General features: G+C 43.0%; 4 protein-coding genes across 16 annotated transcripts in view; 3 read left to right on the plus strand and 1 right to left on the minus strand.

The window, feature by feature from the left end:
- The first annotated feature begins 91 nt into the window (after positions 1-91).
- pdp2 (putative pyruvate dehydrogenase phosphatase isoenzyme 2) lies at positions 92-4203 on the plus strand. 2 transcript variants are annotated; one of them, XM_030426437.1, is made up of 9 exons: positions 92-250; positions 680-812; positions 900-1103; positions 1291-1410; positions 1494-1780; positions 1890-1995; positions 2079-2315; positions 2394-2693; positions 2812-4203. In XM_030426437.1, exons 2-9 carry the CDS (start codon positions 732-734, stop codon positions 3085-3087), a joined length of 1611 nt encoding a protein of 536 aa, XP_030282297.1. In that variant the 5' UTR covers positions 92-250; positions 680-731; the 3' UTR covers positions 3088-4203. The 2 variants fall into 2 exon arrangements, with proteins under 2 accessions (XP_030282297.1, XP_030282298.1); XM_030426438.1 differs by having other exon boundaries at positions 139-250; positions 687-812.
- Positions 4204-4448: 245 nt separating this feature from the next.
- LOC115586944 (B-cadherin) lies at positions 4449-11086 on the plus strand. The gene is made up of 15 exons (XM_030426436.1): positions 4449-4846; positions 5284-5382; positions 5480-5623; positions 5714-5869; positions 6285-6426; positions 6896-7068; positions 7161-7289; positions 7372-7557; positions 7649-7893; positions 7982-8124; positions 8236-8460; positions 8665-8889; positions 8980-9113; positions 9300-9443; positions 9557-11086. Exons 1-15 carry the CDS (start codon positions 4796-4798, stop codon positions 9806-9808), a joined length of 2448 nt encoding a protein of 815 aa, XP_030282296.1. The 5' UTR covers positions 4449-4795; the 3' UTR covers positions 9809-11086.
- Positions 11087-11294: 208 nt separating this feature from the next.
- Positions 11295-13870, plus strand: tmem253 (transmembrane protein 253). Of its 2 annotated transcripts, none has more exons than XM_030424988.1 (7): positions 11295-11455; positions 11566-11727; positions 11824-11934; positions 12017-12073; positions 12156-12266; positions 12402-12548; positions 12804-13870. In XM_030424988.1, exons 2-7 carry the CDS (start codon positions 11566-11568, stop codon positions 12855-12857), a joined length of 642 nt encoding a protein of 213 aa, XP_030280848.1. In that variant the 5' UTR covers positions 11295-11455; the 3' UTR covers positions 12858-13870. The 2 variants fall into 2 exon arrangements, with proteins under 2 accessions (XP_030280848.1, XP_030280849.1); XM_030424989.1 differs by having other exon boundaries at positions 11307-11455; positions 11543-11727.
- Positions 13871-14995: 1125 nt separating this feature from the next.
- The window catches only part of frmd4a (FERM domain containing 4A), a 109083-nt gene continuing 104305 nt past the window's right edge, over positions 14996-19773 (minus strand). For 9 of the 11 annotated variants that reach the window (XM_030424565.1, XM_030424566.1, XM_030424564.1 and 6 more), the window contains one exon: positions 14996-18306. In XM_030424565.1, the coding sequence (XP_030280425.1) occupies positions 18204-18306 (103 nt within the window). In that variant the 3' untranslated portion in view covers positions 14996-18203. Of the gene's footprint in view, positions 18307-19378; positions 19451-19773 lie in introns of all 11 variants that reach the window. The other 2 variants (XM_030424569.1, XM_030424561.1) reach the window with 1 other exon arrangement.

Consider the following 19773-nt stretch of genomic DNA (forward strand, 5'->3'; position numbering starts at 1 on the left):
AAGCTAACACACGAACCAACATTTACATTGAAAAGAATGAAACCAAACCAGAGTATGTCATTAAAACACATGAATTTAATCTAAAACAGCAGCACTGTACCGCAGGGTGTCTAAAACAAAGATCGTCTACTCCAGCAAGGACTACAACAGTGCGTCTAATGGCAACGTCAGACGTTCTACACGTCACTTTCATGTGTGGAGTTGGTGTCTGTTAGACCATCATTAATTCATTCGTGATTTTACGAAGTTTGTACGTATTTAATTCAGCTTTTATTCGTCATATTAACATGTTTAGCATTTTAATCTGTGTGTAGACGTTAAGCTAACGTATATGTTTCGGTTACGTTATGTCGTCTGTCGCTAATACTGAATGTTAAACGCGAGGGAAGCTAACCAGCTAGCAAGCTAACACCGTAAACTACCTTTTATATGTTGTCAGCTCGATGTAAGGCAGCCAGCTTGCACATACGAACGCCACGGGAAAGTCCCACGGAGATGTAACGTTACGATGCTTCGTATTTGCTTATAGCACGTTGATTATGGTGTTAATGTGAAGTTGGCTAACTTACACAACATTAAGCGTGCTATCTATGCACGCTGGCTTCTGAATTGTAACTGTTCTCAACATTCATGCTGGTTTCACGAAAACCTTTATAATTTCCTTTGTCCCTTGACATAGACACCAGGGTGATTAAGTGACACAGCACCCTGACAACAGTGTTGCATTAGAGATGTCTGGACGTGTGTACGCCAGCATCCTTCAAAGAGCTTCAGCCTGCACACTGACACTCTCCTCTGCTGCCCCATTCCAGGTGAGTATCCTGCTTGACCTCTTGATTGTTCTATAATTATGGTGTGTAATATCCTAATGCCACCATTGCTCTTTTTTGTTCATACAGTGTGCCCAACTTCAGTCAATTACCTCTTGTCAGCCTCGACCAGCCCACCATCGTCACTTCTCATCCTGGGGCACCTCCAGAAAGCACCAGCTGTGCTCCGGTGGTGATGAGTCCGGAAATGGGCGACACCTCTCGACTCGTCAGGATCTAGACTTCCAGCTCAGCCAGGTCCAAATCAACAGTGTCCTGCGATCTAATGAGCAGGTAATTGGTGCCGTGGTGTTTCCCCTTTGGTTTAATGAAGCATTTAATATGATACTAACATATTAGGCATGTGTCTGGGGTCGGGGCAGGATGAAAAGGCTTGTTCTGTTTCAAATCCAATCAATATTTGATAAAGAATAACTGGCAGCTATGAATAATAATCTGTGTGTGTGAATCTGTATCCTAGACTGTCAGTCTGCCAGAATTTGATGGCAGGGGACTCAGTGTTGTGAGAAAATTTGAGAGCAACCAACTGGCTGCTAACACACCCAATGAGGACCGTCGCAGTGCAGCCACCTGCCTACAGGTGTGCATTATCTCCCATCTGTCTGAACAACCATCTCCCTGCTTTCTCCACCTTGTAATGTAATTTTCCTCTATCCTCTGCAGTCAAAGGGTATGCTCTTTGGAGTGTTTGACGGCCACGGAGGCTGGGCGTGTGCACAGGCCGTCAGCGAGCGGCTGCTGTACTACGTTGCAGTTGCAATGTTGCCGAAGGAGAGCCTCGAGGAGCTGGAGAAATGCATGGAGCACGGGAGACCTGTTCCTCCCATCTTGCAGTGGTACAAACATCATACGGACTTCAACTATCGTGAATCTGCTTCACTCTACATTGACCACCTGAGAGTGTTTTGGCAAGAATTGCTGGACAGTGAGGAACATGACGAAGGCATGAGGTAGGAAAGCGTGATTGTCCTTTTATATATAGATATTTAGATTTACACACGTGCTTTGTGTGATCCGTTTTTTCTGTCGCATCCTGTGATCACCCTCCTTTCGTTTTAGTCCTCCAGATGCTCTTCATCGCGCTTTCAAGCGGCTTGACGCTGACATCTCCTTGGAAGCTCAAGTGCCTCTTTCCAATGACCTGATGAAAAGCACAGCAATCCAGGTAATAACATTCTTTTTTTTTTGTTGTTTCGTGCGTATGTAAGGTCACACAGTTTCGATACACGGGCATCATTGATTTTCCAGGTTGCATTTGCCGGTTGCACTGCCTGTGTGGCTCACGTTGGCACAGATGGGATCCACGTGGCAAATGCTGGCGACTGCCGAGTTGTGTTGGGGGTGCAGGAGGATGATGGGTCATGGAGCGCCGTGCCCCTTTCTCAAGACCACAACGTACAGAATCAGGCTGAGGTGGAGCGGATCAAGGCCCAGCACCCACCCTCAGAGAGAGACACAGTAATCACAGACGACAGGCTGCTCGGGGTGAGATATTCTTGAAAGTGAATGTACTTGTGAATTAGATAATGAGTCACTGGTCCTAAGTTTTTATCATGCTTTCAGGTTCTGATGCCCCTGCGTGCATTTGGTGACGTAAGATTCAAGTGGAGCCATGAGTTGCAGCAGAGCATTTTAGCCAGCCTGGAATCCGGAGTGGACCTGGACTCCCTCAACCTGTATCAGTACACTCCACCTAATTACCTAAGTCCGCCGTATCTGGATGTGGCACCCGATATAAGCTATCACAAGCTGAGACCTCAGGACCGCTTCCTGATCCTGGGCACTGACGGGCTGTGGGATGAACTAGGGAGCGAGGAGGCTGTCCGACTCATTGGAGAGCACCTGAGTGGGATTCACCTCCAGGTTTGTGTCTGGAGTGAAGGAGAAATGTATTTTGATTCCCCTGATTCACAGCACAAAACTTTAAGATAAAACTAATAATTTTACCATGTAAAAACACTCTGTCCTTAATTTTTTCCAGGCACCAGTTTCTCCATCTGAACGGCAGCTGAAACTGGGTCAGATGCACGAACTCTTGCTGAAACGGCAGGCTCGTGCTTCCCCCGCTTTAGACACCAACGCTGCCACGCACCTTATCAGACACGCTCTTGGAACTGGGGAGTACGGAGAACTCTGCCAGGAGAGACTGGCCACGATGCTCGCTCTGCCAGAGGATCTGGCTCGAATGTACAGAGACGATATCACAGCTACTGTGGTGTATCTGAACTCTGACCTGGCCAGATCTCATCGCAGGTAGCAGGAGGTTTTTTACAATGCTGGATTAGAAAAATCATAACACTCAGCTCTGTCCAGGTGATAGCCAAAACATAGTTTTCTGGTTAGGTTGGGACAGAAATTACAATCTGTTACATAAATTAATTTGGAATGATTTGATATGAAGGATAGTTTTTAGTGTTGTATTATGCACAAGTACTTTAAAAGAAAAACACAGATAGACTCAGTCAGGTCAAAATACAGATGAAGTGTATTCACAATCTATGTTTATCAAACATTACCTGAGTTGCACGTGGATATGGGTGCAGACGCTCACTTTGTCCCCTGTCTGCATTTGTGTTTTGTATTTTCCTTGCACGGTTTTCTTTATACAGAGGCCGAGAATGTTTACTGCCATTATCTTGAGATCACTAGTTAATTATTTTCTTATCTTGAGATAATAAAAGTTGTTTCCTGATGAAAACTACTTGATTTACTGTATGTTTTATCTCGAGAAAGCAGAAGAATGACTTCTTGAGAGCATTAAATCACAAGAAAATGACTCGTTAAGATTCATAAGAGAGGGCCATGACACACACTCACTACTTTAAGGGATGGAGGACTTTTGCCATTTGTTGGAATAATGTTTTTCTTTGTGTTTTGATGGTATTAATGGCTTGTGGTCATCTTTAAAGCAGTTGTGTTGCTGTCCAGAAGGCTACAACCAAAAGAATGCTTGTTGTCATACGACACAGAAACTTCCCACATTGGTGGTTGGCATCATAAAGTGAGTGTATTTGACAAAACACTGTCTGTGTTTGCTGGCATGTCACTCCTGATCTCTGATAAACATGCTTAGTAATAAGAAGGAAACAATCTTGTGTTTTCTCACGATAAAGCTCATTTCCTCGAGATAACAAAAACATTAAAAAATAAATCAACTATGGCAGTTCTCGGCCTCTGTAGCTTTAGACAATCAATCTGTAACATTTTTTCGGTTTACTGTTTCTCTCCACCTTTTTATGTAAGCTGTGAAGTAAGCTTTTCATTTTGTGTAAATGTGCTGTTTTCAGTGTGGTGGTGGGATGTATTTAAGCTGAGACTCCACTGACGGCTGAAAAAAGGTGCCGATGCTTCATATTAAACTATCGAGAAATTACTTTGTTTTGCTTGTGTGCCTTTTTAATCACAGATGCATTTGAATTAACAAGTGAATGATGTGAAGTACAAAGGTCGGCAAGAGAGTTAAGTCATCCGAATCTGTGTGGGAAGAAAGAGTTTTCAAAATAAACTGTGCCAAAACGTCAGTTGCTGAGTGTCATGGGAGCCTCAGGTGTTATGTAAACACTGCCCCCGCTCACAGTGAGGTGCATCACTACACTGACAAAGAGGTGAGACGGGAAATCTTCAGTGCGTAAACACGCACCTGCATGTCTGACAGTCTGAGGTCACCTCGGAGCTCCTTTGTTTCTCACCAGCTTTTCACTGATAAAATCAAACTACTTAGTTCGCTTCCTTGGCACAATAAAGTGCAGTCAGCTCAGGATTACGGTGGCTGCAGGTTGTTAAAAGAACAAAAACCAAGTCTGGATGATAGTCCGCTGATCAGACTGAGGGACCTTGAAGGTGACACATAAGGACAGTTGGTAAATGTCACAAACTTGGCAGGCTGCCGTTGGAACAAAGCAGCAGATCCAGTCCGGAAGAGAGTGGAAGAGAGACCTGCAGGGTTTTTTATACTGAAGAGGACGATGGGAAACAGCAGAACTCTGAGGGGGTTCTTTTTGATTTGCCAAGTCCAGGTGAGTGTTAAAAAGTTGTAGTCGAGTAATAACGTATGTTATTGTTTTTATCATTTACCTGTTTTTGTTGTGGCCACATCAAATTTCTTCTTTTCTTCTGAAAACTTCAAACTGTCTTTATTGCCTAGTCTAACTGTAATCTTATATTTATCATAATGTGTATTCATTGGCTGTTGTCGTTTTTAAATGTTTTGGTTAAAGCTTTTACTCTTCCTACTATTTTTACTCTTAAAAGTGGGTTTTTATTTTCTGAAAAGTACATTATTTTTTTTTTTAAGTACAATACAAAAGTTCATTATTGTTTAATAATTGATTAACAAACATGTACTGCTTCTTATTCCCATGTGGTCACTCTCTTTTCATGAATGTAAGCATTGTTGATTTAAAAAAAAAAAGTTTGTTCTTATATTTTGAGTTTAAATGTATTTGTTTCTCAGTTTTTAGCCTTCCTGGCTGCAGCAGAACTTCAGCCATGCTGCTCAAACAAGAGAAGCAACGGCTCAGACGGTGAAACCCCCAGAAGCAAAAATCTAGAGGTACATTTTGAGATCATTTTCTTATCCTTATGTTAGATTTTATTGATGAGATTGCTTCCGATACCTGACTTGACACGGTGAGTCCTGATTCAACCAGAACAACTCGGCCCTCGAGCAATTCCCCACCATCGAGTTTCCTCACGTGTCTGGCGGTTTGAAACGGATGAAGCGGGAGTGGGTTATTCCAGCCATTGACTTTCCAGAGAATGACAGGGGTCCATATCCCAAATATATGGTGAAGGTAACTACAGTAGTATCACGCAAATCAAACAGCTTTGAATGCATTTTTACTGCATGTATTGATTGAATCACTTGTGTTATTGTGCTTAAGATCAAGTCAAGCAATGAGGACATGGTGGCGATAACCTACAAGATCACTGGACCCGGTGCTGATGAGCCCCCTGAAGGTCTTTTCACTGTCGACCGGCGGTCTGGAGTGCTGTATGTGACCCAGCCACTTGACAGGGAGAAGACAGCTAAATACAGAGTGAGCATGATCTCGCCTTTTACCAGTGGCAGTTCTAGACCACTTTTAATAGGGGGGCCAGGTTGGGGCCGAATTTTTTGTTAGGGGGCACATACAACCCGGAAAAAGGATAAATCCCTCATTCAGACAAAGCAGTGTTTACAATTTCAGCAATTTTGATTGGGTAGTAAACTGCTGAGACACTTAGAGCATTCCCTTTCCCTTCAGAACAAAATCATCGCAAGAAATCTGTCATTGTATTATTAATGCAGACTCCCTGTCAGGGGGGCCACAGGGGGGTCCAGACTCAGAGTTACGGGGGCACTGGCCCCTGTTGGGCCCCCCCTAGAACCGCCCCTGCCTTTTACGCTGAATCCTGTAACTTATATCCTTATACATAATAACCGTAGGAATATATGTTGTGTGTGTGTTACAGCTGTGGGCTCATGCACTGAATGAGGGCAACAAGGCTGAGGAGCCCATGGAGCTCATTATCAACGTCATCGACCAGAATGACAACGCTCCAACATTCACTCAGAACCCTTTCTATGGCGGAGTGAGCGAAAGCGCTGACATCGGTGAGTGGAAAGACAGAAAACCAAGAGGGTTTGTGCTTGTGTCAGTGCAGGATGTAAACCAAAGAGGCATCTGACTCGACTGTGATGTAATATTGTTAAGTTATCTAACCTTTTGTCTATGAGTTGATGCAAGCTTAATTTTGCGTACTGATTTCAACAAGGTCTGTGGATTATCTTTAACAACCGGGCCATTTCTTCTGAAAAGAGAGTTGTGTTTGGAGTTTTTCAAATGTACTCTTTTGGTACTTTGAGCACTACAAGCCGAGTAACATCTAGCTCTATTATTTGAGAGGAGGAAGACCTCTGTATCTCCAAAAAAATTGGCAACTCGCACCCCCAAAAATCTAGATGGATAAATAGCGCTACAGGTAACAGGAAAATTATGTTGTTTTGATTTTGGTAGGTGAACTGTCCCTTTAATGTGAACTTCAAGGCCTTGTGCTCACTGTTTTGTTGTTTTCTTCAACAGGTGACTCCATCATGAAGGTAACAGCAGTGGATAAAGACGACCCGCAGACATACAATGCTATAATAAGGTATGAGATAATGACTCAGATCCCTCAAACACCCAAAAAGAACATGTTTGCCATAAACCCAGTGAGTGGAGCGATCAGCGCAGCGGCAGATGGACTGGACAGAGAGGTAACGTAACTGCAAAAGGAGAACAAAACCCTTCTCTTTTCAAAGATTTTCTCATTTCCTCACTTGTGCTGTGACTCACCTCCCTGTGTCAGACCCAGCCAGAGTACAAGCTGATCGTCAAAGCCGCTGATATGGAGGGGAGGGGGCTGACGGCCACCTGCACCGTCGTCATTAGTGTTACTGACAGCAACGACAATGCTCCACTATTCACCAACACATTTGTGAGTAAAAGAAAGTGCCCAAATACATCAGAATGTTGTTGAAATAAGAGCTTCTTGAGAGCTTCTTGCCTTTTTTCCCCAGATATCCGCAGTGGTCCCTGAGAATGAGATTGGAGTCGAGGTTACAACCCTAAGGGTCACTGACAAGGATGAGTTAGGATCTCCGAATGCCAACACCAGATACTCAATAATCAAAGGCAATGAGAGGGGAGACTTCAGCATCGCCACAGGCCCCGATAAAATGAAGGGAATCCTCACGACAGCCAAAGTGAGGAAACGGCTGTCTGTGTTTTTTTTTCTCATTAAGTCTGTGTTGCATGCAGAGCTCTTCAAAACTCGCTCTCTCCTTTATCTTCAAGGAGCTGGACTTTGAGAGCTCTCCCGTCTTCACCCTGCTGGTGGTGGTGACGAACGAGGTGCCTTTCTCTGGACCGGTGTCGACCTCGACAGCCACGGTCGCTGTATCGGTCGTGGACAAGAACGAGCCTCCTGCCTTCAGTCCGGCAGAGATTCGTGTCAGCATCTCAGAAGACGCGAAAACAGGGAGTTCTGTGGCTGACCTCAGGGCGAAGGACCCAGACACGGACAGGAAACAGAGCGTTAGGTAATTATAACACATACAGGATGGACATACATTTAATTATCATGCATCCACAGTATGTATGTTCTACTCTGTTTCTTCTTGTTTTCAGGTATGGTCTACACAATGACACAGTCAGGTGGCTGAGTATTGATAAGGACACAGGATACATCGCAGTGAAAAGCAGCATGGACAGAGAGTCACAGTATGTCAAAGACGGCAGATACACAGTCCTGGTTTTGGCTCACGACAACGGTAAATTTACCTTCATCGTCTCCCCTAACGACACTGTGACAGCTCTCCTCCTTCACTCACCTGTCTGAACAAAAACCCCCCGCTGTGCTCCTCTCTTCGCATTTTCTCTAGATACCATCCCGGCTACAGGGACGGGTACTCTGATTGTCAATTTGTTGGATGTGAATGACCATCTTCCTGTGATCGAGCAGAGGAAAGTCAGCCTGTGCAATAGAGATCCGTTTCCCGCCCGGCTTGATATAGTGGACCGTGACGGACCGGGTCACGCTGGACCGTTTATGGTGCAGCTTCAGGGCGAGCACAAGATCAACTGGACCATAAGCACCAATTCTACAAGTAAGAGAATTCACTGACAGTGTCCGTAGACACTCACAATATGGACTATTCTTGTAAAGTGGCGACATTTTAATGACATTTTAAGTTGTGTAACCTGAATTTTTATTAGTGGTCAGTTATAAGAAGTCATAATACAGCCTGTATAAAATCATCAAACCTAGAACTCTTCAACTGTTAACTCTCCATCTTTTCCCCCTTTTGCAGAAAACTTAGCAGCCCTGGCTCCCAAACGTGAGTTGCCACCAGGAGACTATCGCATCCTGATGCGTATCTACGACGTTGGCATGCTCTACCAAGACAGCTCACTGGACGTAGAGGTGTGCCAGTGTCAAGGGGCTGTTTCTACCTGCTTCATCCCACACAGCTCCCCCCGCATGCTCAACTCTTCTCTTGCAACCTCGGTCCTGGGAGCAATTTTTGGTCTTCTGTGTATGTATCAGGTCTTCCTTATTCACTAGGCGTCGTGGGTTTGTTTTGATTTTCTGTTTTTAATTTCTCTAATTGTCCTGTTGACCACAGTGCTGCTCTTGCTGCTGCTGCTGTTGCTGAGAAGGAGGAGGGGGAGGTCGGAGAAGGACGTGGCTCTTCTTGAAGACTTGCCCAGAGAAAACATCTTTTTCTACAATGAGGAGGGAGGAGGAGAAGACGACCGGGTAGGAGCAGGAGGATTAAGGGCAGATGTTTCACAAGACATCTGCAATGTCAGATATCTGCTTCCATTGACTAATAGAAATAATTTTATCAGTCTAAAAGTGACAGGAGTGGAAGTAGTAAGGGCGTTTTGTTTCTGTGGGATATTTGCAAACGATTGAGGGTCTTTTTCCTGTTTTTGACTGTAGGAGTACGACCTGAGCCAGCTTCACAGAGGGCTTGATAACCGTCCTGAAGTCGTCTGCACCGAAGTGCTTCCTACTGCTATGAGCCGCCCATCCTACCGCCTACAACTCCACGCTGATGAAGAGGTCGGCAAATTCATTGAGGATGTGAGTGGTGTCAAATTTGATAGATTGGACACGATGTTTCCAAGAATATGAACGTATCAATGTATCAGTTGTATCGTAACACCTTTATATATTTTTCTTGGTGTTCCTTGTAGAACCTGCACGCTGCAGACAATGACCCCACAGCCCCTCCTTACGACTGTCTCCTGGTGTTTGACTTCGAGGGCGGCGGCTCAGAGGCGGATTCTCTCAGTTCCATCGAGTCCTCGGACTCTGATGAGGAGCAGGACTTTAAAAAGCTGGATCACTGGGGACCACGTTTCAGCAGGCTGGCTGACCTGTACACAGGTGGCACAGAGGAGGATGATGACACAGAAACACTGCCAGGAAAAACAGAATGGGTCTGACATGTCCCCATATATTTATAGATCATCCACATTTATGTCCATCTGCCCGAGGGCTTCGGAGTGCTGTGTGACCTCTTTCTGCTGCCTTCTGTGGCTCTTTCAGACTCTGTTGATTCAGATTAGAGATGCTCTGTTCAGATGCATTTTCAGCTTCCCTTTCTTGTTCATTGCATTAGCTTGTTACTGGAATCTGCTGGTAAACAATGACATTAACAAGCTAAATTATATTAAATAGTGGGCATGTGATTGTCTGCATGATGTCATTCTATTGTTAACCATCTTTTATGCCACAAATCTGATTGCACAAGTAAAAGTAAATATTGTTCACTCTGATGATAAGGAGAAACAGCTTCACTCAATTGTGTTACTGGCATTTTAAGTTATGTTCTGTCCAAAGCTGCTTTTCATAAATATAAATGTGGAGGATATTTAGAGTACTGTGTTTATATTTAGCATAGTGCAGCCTGTGGTGGAGCTAACAGGGCACTAACATGAGACTCCACCTCAGCGTTTATGAAGGAATCCTCCTTTTACCTAGAATTTCAAGTATTTTGCAGTGGTACAGTGATGCCATTAAAAATAAGTCAAAATGGGTTTGTGTCAAGACAGCTGCACTTCATTAAAAACTCAATGAAACTCAGTGAACTCACTGAGGCCACTGCTGAGATGACCACTCTCTTATCAGCATATTACCCGTGGAGTTCCTCATGGCTCCATCATAGGCCCACTTATATTTACAATTTTTATGCCCCCATTTGTTCTAATGATCTGTAAATCCAATAACTTTTTCAACTGCTATATGATCTGTTCCTATGTACTGTACATTTAAAGGGTAACTTTACGGATTTTACACATTAAAGTGTGTTTACAGGTCTTGTGGAGTTGCTACTGCATATGTGATTAAACTCTTACAATCCTTTTTGTGGCTCCAGAGGAAGCTGCATGTAATCTGATAAATTACATCTTTCTTCCTTTAAAAAGGAAGAAGAATGCTTGGGATTAAAAAAGGTGATATATTTGGTTCTGCTGTGAAGATTTCAGTTTAAATTTGATTGACTTTTTGCATCACCCTTTTAATGATATTTTTTTCCACATGCTTTTATATGACGTCTTTCCCATCTCATAAGATCTCAATGTGTGTTTTTTTTAACATTATTTTGTGGTCCCTTGTTTGTATATTTCTCTTGTTTCATTTTTTTCTGATTGCCAGAAAGCTTGTTTGAATGTGTGTTTAAATTTTGCATTGCTAATAAAGTCTGTTTTCTATTTACGAACAATCATCATAGTATTTCTTGTATTATATGAATGTTAGTGTGTTATGGAAAGTACGGGTCTACAGTCCCGTCTCTAGTCTAAAAAGAAACCAGTCTTCTCATGCTATAAGTAGGTGAGCACTGCCTACGAGCTGATAAGAACTTAGTCACGGCCAATGATCACCCTGAGTCACCTCCTCGACAGTGGACTTTCCACCTCACATTATCATCCAACCCAAGTGAACTTTAACACTCTGGATCGACTTCACCGTGGAATAACAGCAGCGGAGAGAAAAACTGTTTAAATGTTTCCTCTGTCAGTTGGATGACGTTTGCTGTTGGTATGAACGTCTGTGGATAAATCAGGATTAAAGCTTGACAACATTCGAGGAAGGTAAGACTGAAATCAAGTGTGACGTCTGAATCCGAGGTGTGTTTGACAATGTATACAGTGTAACCTCCATTTTTTTTCCCCTACAAGTTCACTCTTTTCTCCCACAACAGATGACGCAGAACATGTTTCAGGAGGGGCTGTACCAGGTGTTTTTTAAAGAGACACCCTCAACCAGCCCACTGACCCAGGTTACCAATCATGGGGAGCTAGTCGATGTCAGGATCCATCGGTGGTTTGGGACCGTGGTGAACACCAGACTTCTAGTCACTGGGGTGAGACGCTGCTTTCTTTCTGCGCCTCTAAACCATGACTTTAGAGGAGCTTTTTAAACTGTCTTCCTGGTTCATGCCACCTCTGTTTCCCTTCAGGTGGTGCAGATCCTCAGTGCCTTGGCTTGCATATTAACCACAGTCATCTATGCATGTGTGAGCTACAGCTGCTCCATCTCCATGACAACACCGGTGTGGTCAAGCCTGTTTGTGAGTCCACATCTGCCTCGGCTCAAATCATTCAGATGCATGGAGTCAAATACTGCGTCCTAACTTGTTTGTGTCATTCCAGTATGTAGCTGCTGGGTGTCTGGCATTGGAGGTTCAGAGGAAAGCTAATAAAATAAAGGTGAACACTCGTTTCTAGGTCATGTCACTTTTTTTTTCATCTCATATACTGCCGCTCTTAATTTTGCATTTTTCATTGACAGATAATCACTCTGATGGGTCTGAATATCTTTAGTCTGCTGTTTGGCTTCTTTGCTTTCCTGTCCATCAGCATCAGGTCTACATATCCTGCCACACCAAGCACAGACCAACAGGTGATCCTGCAATTCTGGTTTAGTGTTCTACCTTTTTTTTTTTAACTACTATGATGCCTGTTCCAACTCTGATTGTGCAGAAATGAATGTTCTACCCACTTCTCACTCTCTCCTCCATTCATTTCCTCTCACCAGCGTGTTGGTTCATATGTTGCAAAGGGGAGCGCCATAGCATTTTCTGTGAAGTGTTTTCTGGCGTCACTCTACGTTCTCCTGGTGTCCTGGAGAGGCCTGCGTCGCTACACTTCTCCCCACAATCAGGCCTACAGCCGCCTCTCACAGGTAAATATAGTGACAGAACATAAAAAAGACGGATTGTTTTAACAATCATTTGGTCATTTTGGTATTTTCCAGTTTTATGTAATACTTTTTGGAGTTTATTCTGTCAGCTGATTTGTTGTAATGTTACTCTCTAAACATAGTGTCAGAAAAATAAATCAGAGATGTGAAATTTAAAAAAGCATCGATCAGGCCTGATTGTCATAGATGGTTGAAATGAATGGGGTCTTTTTCTTTGCTTTTTTTTTCTCTGGGCAGGTTCCAGATGAAATCAACGGGCCTCTACTGGAACAAGAGGAACTGACTCTGTGAAACTGGTAGACCTGAGAAGTGACACACTCCTGCTAGCACAGCGTTCTGTAAAACTCAAGTTACTGTAGATGATGAGGGTCTGTGTTGGCTGGCATGAGAGGCTTGTGCAATCCTGACTGAGGAAATTATTAAGACATTGTGAAACATATCGTGTCACCTGACTGATGACTCAGTGTCACTTCTCCTTTCAGACACATTGACATTCACTTTATCCAAACCAAGTGCATCAGCAACTTTAAAATCTACAAAAAAAACAAACTAACAAGAAATTATGTATATAACACACATAGATGACTTTTTAGAATAAATTAAGCATTTTAAAAACAGATGGGTTTTCCAGTTTTCCTCATTTTCAAAGATGCTGCTCTGTGATCACCACTAGAGGGCAGCATTGTCAGTGATTTGACATGCTGCACTGTCTGATTCATAAACCTGCTGCCTGTCTGGGGTGTCAGAGGACAACACTGCATCACTTCTGTTGCCAAACATTAAAAAAAAAAATGTAATAAGCAGAGGTTGTTTGGTGACTGCACATCAGAGACTGGGTGCTAATCGTGAAAATGACGCACATTGAAATGAGAAGGTACCAAAGTGTCATATATAGCCTTACACACAGTATATACGCCACAATAGGTGGTAGTCCACAGTCCAGAATTTCATCACCAGAAGGAAGAACACGTTTATAAGAGTATACTCAAATTAATGAAACACATAAAAAGGCCTTTGTAGAGGTTAACATCACTATTAGAGGATTTTAATTGCTATGAGGATACATATGCTTTACATCAGCCGTGGGCTGTATATAGTAGAGGCTGTAACTGACGCTGGTGTTCAACTCCTCTCAGGGTGTTTGTAATAAAATCCTTGGAGTTAAGTGTGCAGCCATAATCTCTGCAGTATAAACACATTACCAGCAGGCAGGCCTTTTCATGTGTGATAGTAACAGTATGATGTGTGTAATGTGAATTTGATGTTTGCATCTAATGTGAATAAATGTTTTTTTTTTTAGTAAACTTGTTTCCGACTGTTTCCAGGACTGATATTTATGTCTCTTAGTGACCTGAACCTTAATCCAGTCTGAGCCCTGAAACACAGCACTCAACAGACTGAAACTAAAACTCTGGTCCTCACAAACATAGAGAGTGGAGAGCAGACACAGTGAGGGGTGTGGTGCATTTGTGTATTTAAATATGATGGAGGATTTCATTAAGAATATAAAGCAAGGTCATACACCACTCCTATAGCACACACACACAAGCACACACACACACACACAAAGAATTGTGCAAGTGAAAAAATCACAGAGGAGCTAGTTTCTCACGGCATGTCGGGCTAACAGCTTCCAGCTGTTGCCTGGTTGGGAGAGCTGCTATGGGAACACACCAAGTACAAAGACTAACATGGGATTCATTAGTAAATGGACACAGACGGGGAATAAAAGAAAGCAGGAGGACGAGGCTGGTTGTCCTCACAGAAACTGACAACCGGTTTCTCTGGTAGAAACCACTTCTCTGTGCGGTTTAGCACTTCGTGTGTGTGTGTTTACAGTCTGAGTCGCGTGTTTCATGATATGAACGTGTACATGTAAGTTGCACAAACAATCAATTTGTTCAGATGTCTGTATCTTCTGCCAGCACACTTGAATGGTATTCATGTTTCATCTACACAAAGAGAGATTGTCTGAGAGATCTGAGTTGGCTGCCAACCATGTCACACAGTGGCATGCAAGTCAGAAATGTGTGGAAAAAACCCCCCCTGCCTGGATCAATGTGCAGCTGTTAAATCTCGTGCTCTGCCGCTGGATGGTGAGTAATATCTTTTATCTTTGGACTGTAGCTTCCTTTTGACTCGGCAGGAAATCCTCCTTCTCCTTCTCTTGGAGGCCAGAGTGTGAGAAGGAAGTGACTGAGGCCTGGATGTGATGACAAGAGGCTGAGTGTGTCCGGAGAAGTAGAAGTGGTGACTACAAGCGGGGATTCCCTTTGATAAGTCTGACTGATACTCTGACCTTTCAGCAGAGCCGGGCCCGGTGGGGTTTGATGTGAGCCACCTGGAAGTGAGCGGACAGCAAAAAACACCTTCACGCTTTTGATTTTTGAGAAGTGGAGGAAGAGAAAAGAAAACAGACAAAGGCATAATCTTGAGAACATTCATCAATAATTTATTTTTCTTTCTGAAGAACCACCACGGCTTCTCATCTTGAAAATTCATCATCAATTTCCAACAACACAGTTTTGAAAAATGTAAAGTTACTATACAAATTTTTAATAGAAAAAAGAATAAATTAACTGTGGAATTCAGGTTTTTTTTTTGTTTGTTTTTTTTTCAGCAATTCCACATTTTTTTTCTACAACACCTTTTAATGTATTGTTACAGTTGAACAGAACTGATAAAATCAAGTTACATGCTCTATTGTCTGGTAGGGGAAGTGTTTCTACTATTAAACTGTCTGTTAAAATAAGCTTCATTTTGCACATCTGGTATTGAATCTATTGATAACAATGAAGAGATGTCTAGATCCTACGTGACAAAGCAGTAACTGGTCATTTTGTAGCACCTGAAAGGGTTGTTACAATGTCAGAACTAAAAAAAAAAAACAACAAAAAAACAATACTGGTTCATATAAAATGGAACATTGTTAAAACAATGAATGTGAATGTTAAAAACCCCACAAAACCTTACAGTGCCCCTCCGTACATACAGGAATAGACTGATAAAAGAGTTAGTTCACTTCTCTTGAAGTATTACAAAAAACCTCATACGTTTTCTATGGAGCACAGAGAATATGGTATGTTTGGAGTTACAGAGGGGAAGGGGACGTCACACTTCTTCACATCGGGCTCAGAGATTACCACAAGGTCAAAGCAGGACTTTTTCTGGGGGGCGAGGACACACTACGGAGCAAGACATGATATAGAAGTCGGATGCTGGATGTCTTTGGGGTATTTATTCGTCGGTGGATTTGCAGGGCATGCATGGGATTGTGTCTTTAGCACACGAAAGACTTTGAGTGAGCAGAGCAGGGTCAAACTTGGACTCTAATAGAAGTAAAGAAGAGTTAAGTTACTATGAAGTGGTAACCAGGGAGCGGTTCCTGGTTCCAATCCTGGGTAAAAGACTGGTCAAATGTGACCAGGTATTGATGGACAACTCTCCATGCAGGGAAGGGGCTAAACCTTCAGATTTCCATATAGTGCATAAAGGAAACACAACACCGTGAGGGATGACAGGTTAAGATTCGTTCCATTCCAGATCGTTACACCGTTTGTTCAACACAGTGGAGCTTTTTTCTAAATCTTTTTGTGCAACATGAAAATGATTCTCAACATAAACTGTTTTATGATTCAGGGACAGCTAAAACATGCAAAGTTCTACCTCCTCCGTACAAAACCAGGTGTGCTTTTCTAACCCTGTTCTGAATGTCTGATCTGTTGATTGGGACGTGTGAGGAAATAATTCTCCTCATTTGAATTGTTTTGTTTCAGTTCTGACTATGGCTTCTCTTCTGCCTTGACAGCGGGGTATTAATTATAGTCATCCTGAAATTGTCCGTACACAAATAAGAAAGAGCCTATCTGTATCTCCTAATCTGTGGTTCTAGCTTCTCCATTCCCATCTTATGCACTTTGATAGAACTCATTTGTAAAATATTGACAGTGGAAAATGAGAACACACTAATCGTAGGTCCAGCCCTCATAGACACTGTTGTGCTTTTCACTGTATGTTTTCATAATTTTGATTATGCTTGATGCCACATATGAGAGAAGTCTGGTGAATGTTTTCTCGCTGCCCTGCCTAGCTGTTGTTTAATACAATGGCTAAAGTCTTGAAGCGGGTTGTAGCTTGTTTCAGTGCTGAATTACAGTAAAAAAAATGTAAAGCACCAACATGTTTGGCACCAATAAACTTGCACTCATGCGTGCTCATAATATACGGTGTTTTGACCGTCAGTGTGTGTGTTTCAACTAGTGTCCGTGTTCAACCAGGATGCTCCTGTCATGATGAATAGATGGACCGAAAGATGAAAGAACACAGTGCTACTACAGGGACTGACGGAACCAGAATAGAGCCAAGGCCAACAGAGGAGTAGAGACACTAGTGACAAAAAACACGATTCACTGAACAGCCTCAATATCAAACATAAGTAACGTCAACAGATGTCAACAGCCAATCATCTTTAACTTCAGGGGTGAAAATGAAACATGTAAGAAAGTGGAATCACAATGCGTCATGTGGCCAAACAAACTGCTGCGGACAGAGAAATCTTGTCAGGACCTTAAATAAACATTAATGATGAAGTCACCGAAATAAGCCCAGATCAATTCCAAACCCAATAACCACAACTCCAAATTCTCCCTATGATGCACTAACAATCCTTTACTCCAAGCACCACAAGTCAGAGAACATGGCGAAACGCCTGCTTCAATTCACTCCGAAGGTTCAAACCAGTTTATATACTTGTACAATGTTTGTTATTGCTATTAGTCCTTGTCAATATCCCAGATGGAGTCCTGTGAACCGTCCTGATATTGTCACTGTGAATTCACTCTCAGTCGCAGTTACTTCTCTGCAGGGGCACCAGCCCAGGGACCCTGGTGTGACCAGTCAATCCAGTTGTTGTCTTTGGTTGTGGGTTAAAACTGAGAGGAGTTGAATTTGTCATCTAAACGTTTGTTAAATCAGATTTTTTTTCCATGTGAAGTCTGTGTCATCTTTTTTAAATATGCAGGGAGAGAAAAACAAAAATAAGACAAACATTAATGGGAATAATGAAATCCAACACAGTTCATCTGGGCCTGGAAATTGTTTTTTTAACTGGTGGCTCAAATCCAGCAGGTATCCTCTGATTAGGTGGCAGTGCATTGGAGTTGGTAAGGACCAAAGATGAGATATGAAACAGATCCTGGAATGGTTGATGTTCGTTCCGTTGAGTTGAAGTTATATGTTTGATATTTTATCTGTGCTCTCCTCCCACCACGCCTCCCCCATTGCCCCATTGCTTGTGTGCTGAGGGTGAGTAAAGAAAGGGTGCTGCAGGGCAACAGTTCAACAGCTGAGGTGGCACTTCTCAGTCTGTCCTGTGAAATCAGCTTTTATCGGAGCCCAGCGAGTGTGTCCCTGTCCAGCTGAGCTGTGATGGAGGGGTATAATAAAGAGGTGTTGAGATGGATGGAGGGCAGGATTTAGGGAGGAGGGACGCTCTGGTCCAGTTCGCCGTCCAGTCAGAGCAGGGGTTTTGTAGGGCCTTGAGGATGAGGTTGTTGGTTGTCGATGGGTAGTAGTGAGGGACAGTGGAGAGGCAGTAGGAGAGGGCGATGGGACTTTTCTGGGCCCTACAGGAAGGTCTCAGACCAGGGTTCCAGGTTTGGCCTTGTCATGTCCGTACCACTGCACATCTGCCAGCTCTGAACACAGGGGGCTGCTGAGAAAACAGCTGTCACTGAAAGACCTGCAAAGGAAAGACGCAAGACAAGGATAAGACTGACTTCAGAAAAAAAGCTTTTCTTTTAACAAGGTAAATTAAGCAGAATCTTTCACCTATGGCCCTGGTCAGACCTGGTACTGACATCCATCTTTAGTGATTGGATTACAAGAGGACAGCTCTAAGTCTGTCAGTTCCCACCTGGCATTAGAAAAACTCTCAACATGCATTTTAACAAAATAAGAGAGCTCATGTACTTTATTTTAATGCCCAATTTACAAAGTTGAAAGATACTGCAGGGATTTGTTCAGCACTTAGTAGAAACAGACAAAAACTCCTGCTAACATTGGCAAGTTAAGAGAGTCCAAAAACAGTTCTGCCTGTTGCTCTGGCCTCTTCTTGTTGTTTTGCTGAGGACATCAGTTTAGTAGGCGGTCTTTCAATGTGGTCCACGGCACATGTGTGTACACACTGCTCCAAGAATGTGGTCACATGTGGCCCGGACCACCTCTGAATGTGGTCCGATCTTAAATGCAACCCCAATGCATCCGTACTTAGAGCTGTCCACTTATGATTGGATCACTAAGGATGCATGTTGTTAGCAGGTCTGAACAGGGCCTACATGGTTTCAAGTGTATATCCGCTCCTGAGATGGTTTGTTAAAGAATGTTTTCTGTCGCAACACATACAGCAGATGGTTAAGTTATTTCTATTAGTAAATCCTGTAAGTAATTAGCCACACTGTCAGTGTCATACCACAGAGCAGAGCACATGCAGAGATCCAGTACAGCCAGAGGATGAGTACATGACACAGATACCTCCACCGTCAAAGAGCAAGAAATTGTGCACATTCCCCAGTTTCAGCCCTCCACCTTTGATCTAAGTGACTAGTAAACATGTTCAAAGAGTGCTTAGACTATTTCAATTGTGAATGGACAGACTTCTATAAATAAAAGTCTGACTGAGAGTAAATTTGGCATTGCCGTCACACTACATTTTTTGCTTCAAGGTTGTTTTCTCTCTGTTCTGCTGCTGCTGTGCTTCCCTAACAGTGCACTGTAGGTTTAGACCACTTGCAGGCTGAGACCACAGACAGTACCTCTATGCATCAGAGCTGGGCTGAGGGGGAGACTGACAGACGTCCTCAGTAGGAGAGCTGTCTGCTGTGCCTCTAAACCAGGAGAGAGGACACACACACAAGGGAAGGAGGGTTAGTACAGACGGAGAGAGAGAGAGAGAGACACACACAGAGAGACAAGAAGGAAATATTAAAATATTAGGTGATAAGAGAATTTTCAATGACGAAATGTTGATCAGAGGGTGTGAGAGATGCCAGGAAAAAGTGAGAGACATGGAACAGAGATTGTGTGAGTGAAACACATTTACACAGCAGAGGAGAATGAAAAGAGAGACATCATTTGATTATGAGTATGAAAAAAGGTTCCAAAACAGAGCCCAAAATCACATAAAAATCATTCGTTGGGATTAGTTCAA

This window comes from Sparus aurata, chromosome 8 (genome assembly GCF_900880675.1).
Source record: "Sparus aurata chromosome 8, fSpaAur1.1, whole genome shotgun sequence".
Classification (NCBI taxonomy): domain Eukaryota; kingdom Metazoa; phylum Chordata; class Actinopteri; order Spariformes; family Sparidae; genus Sparus; species Sparus aurata.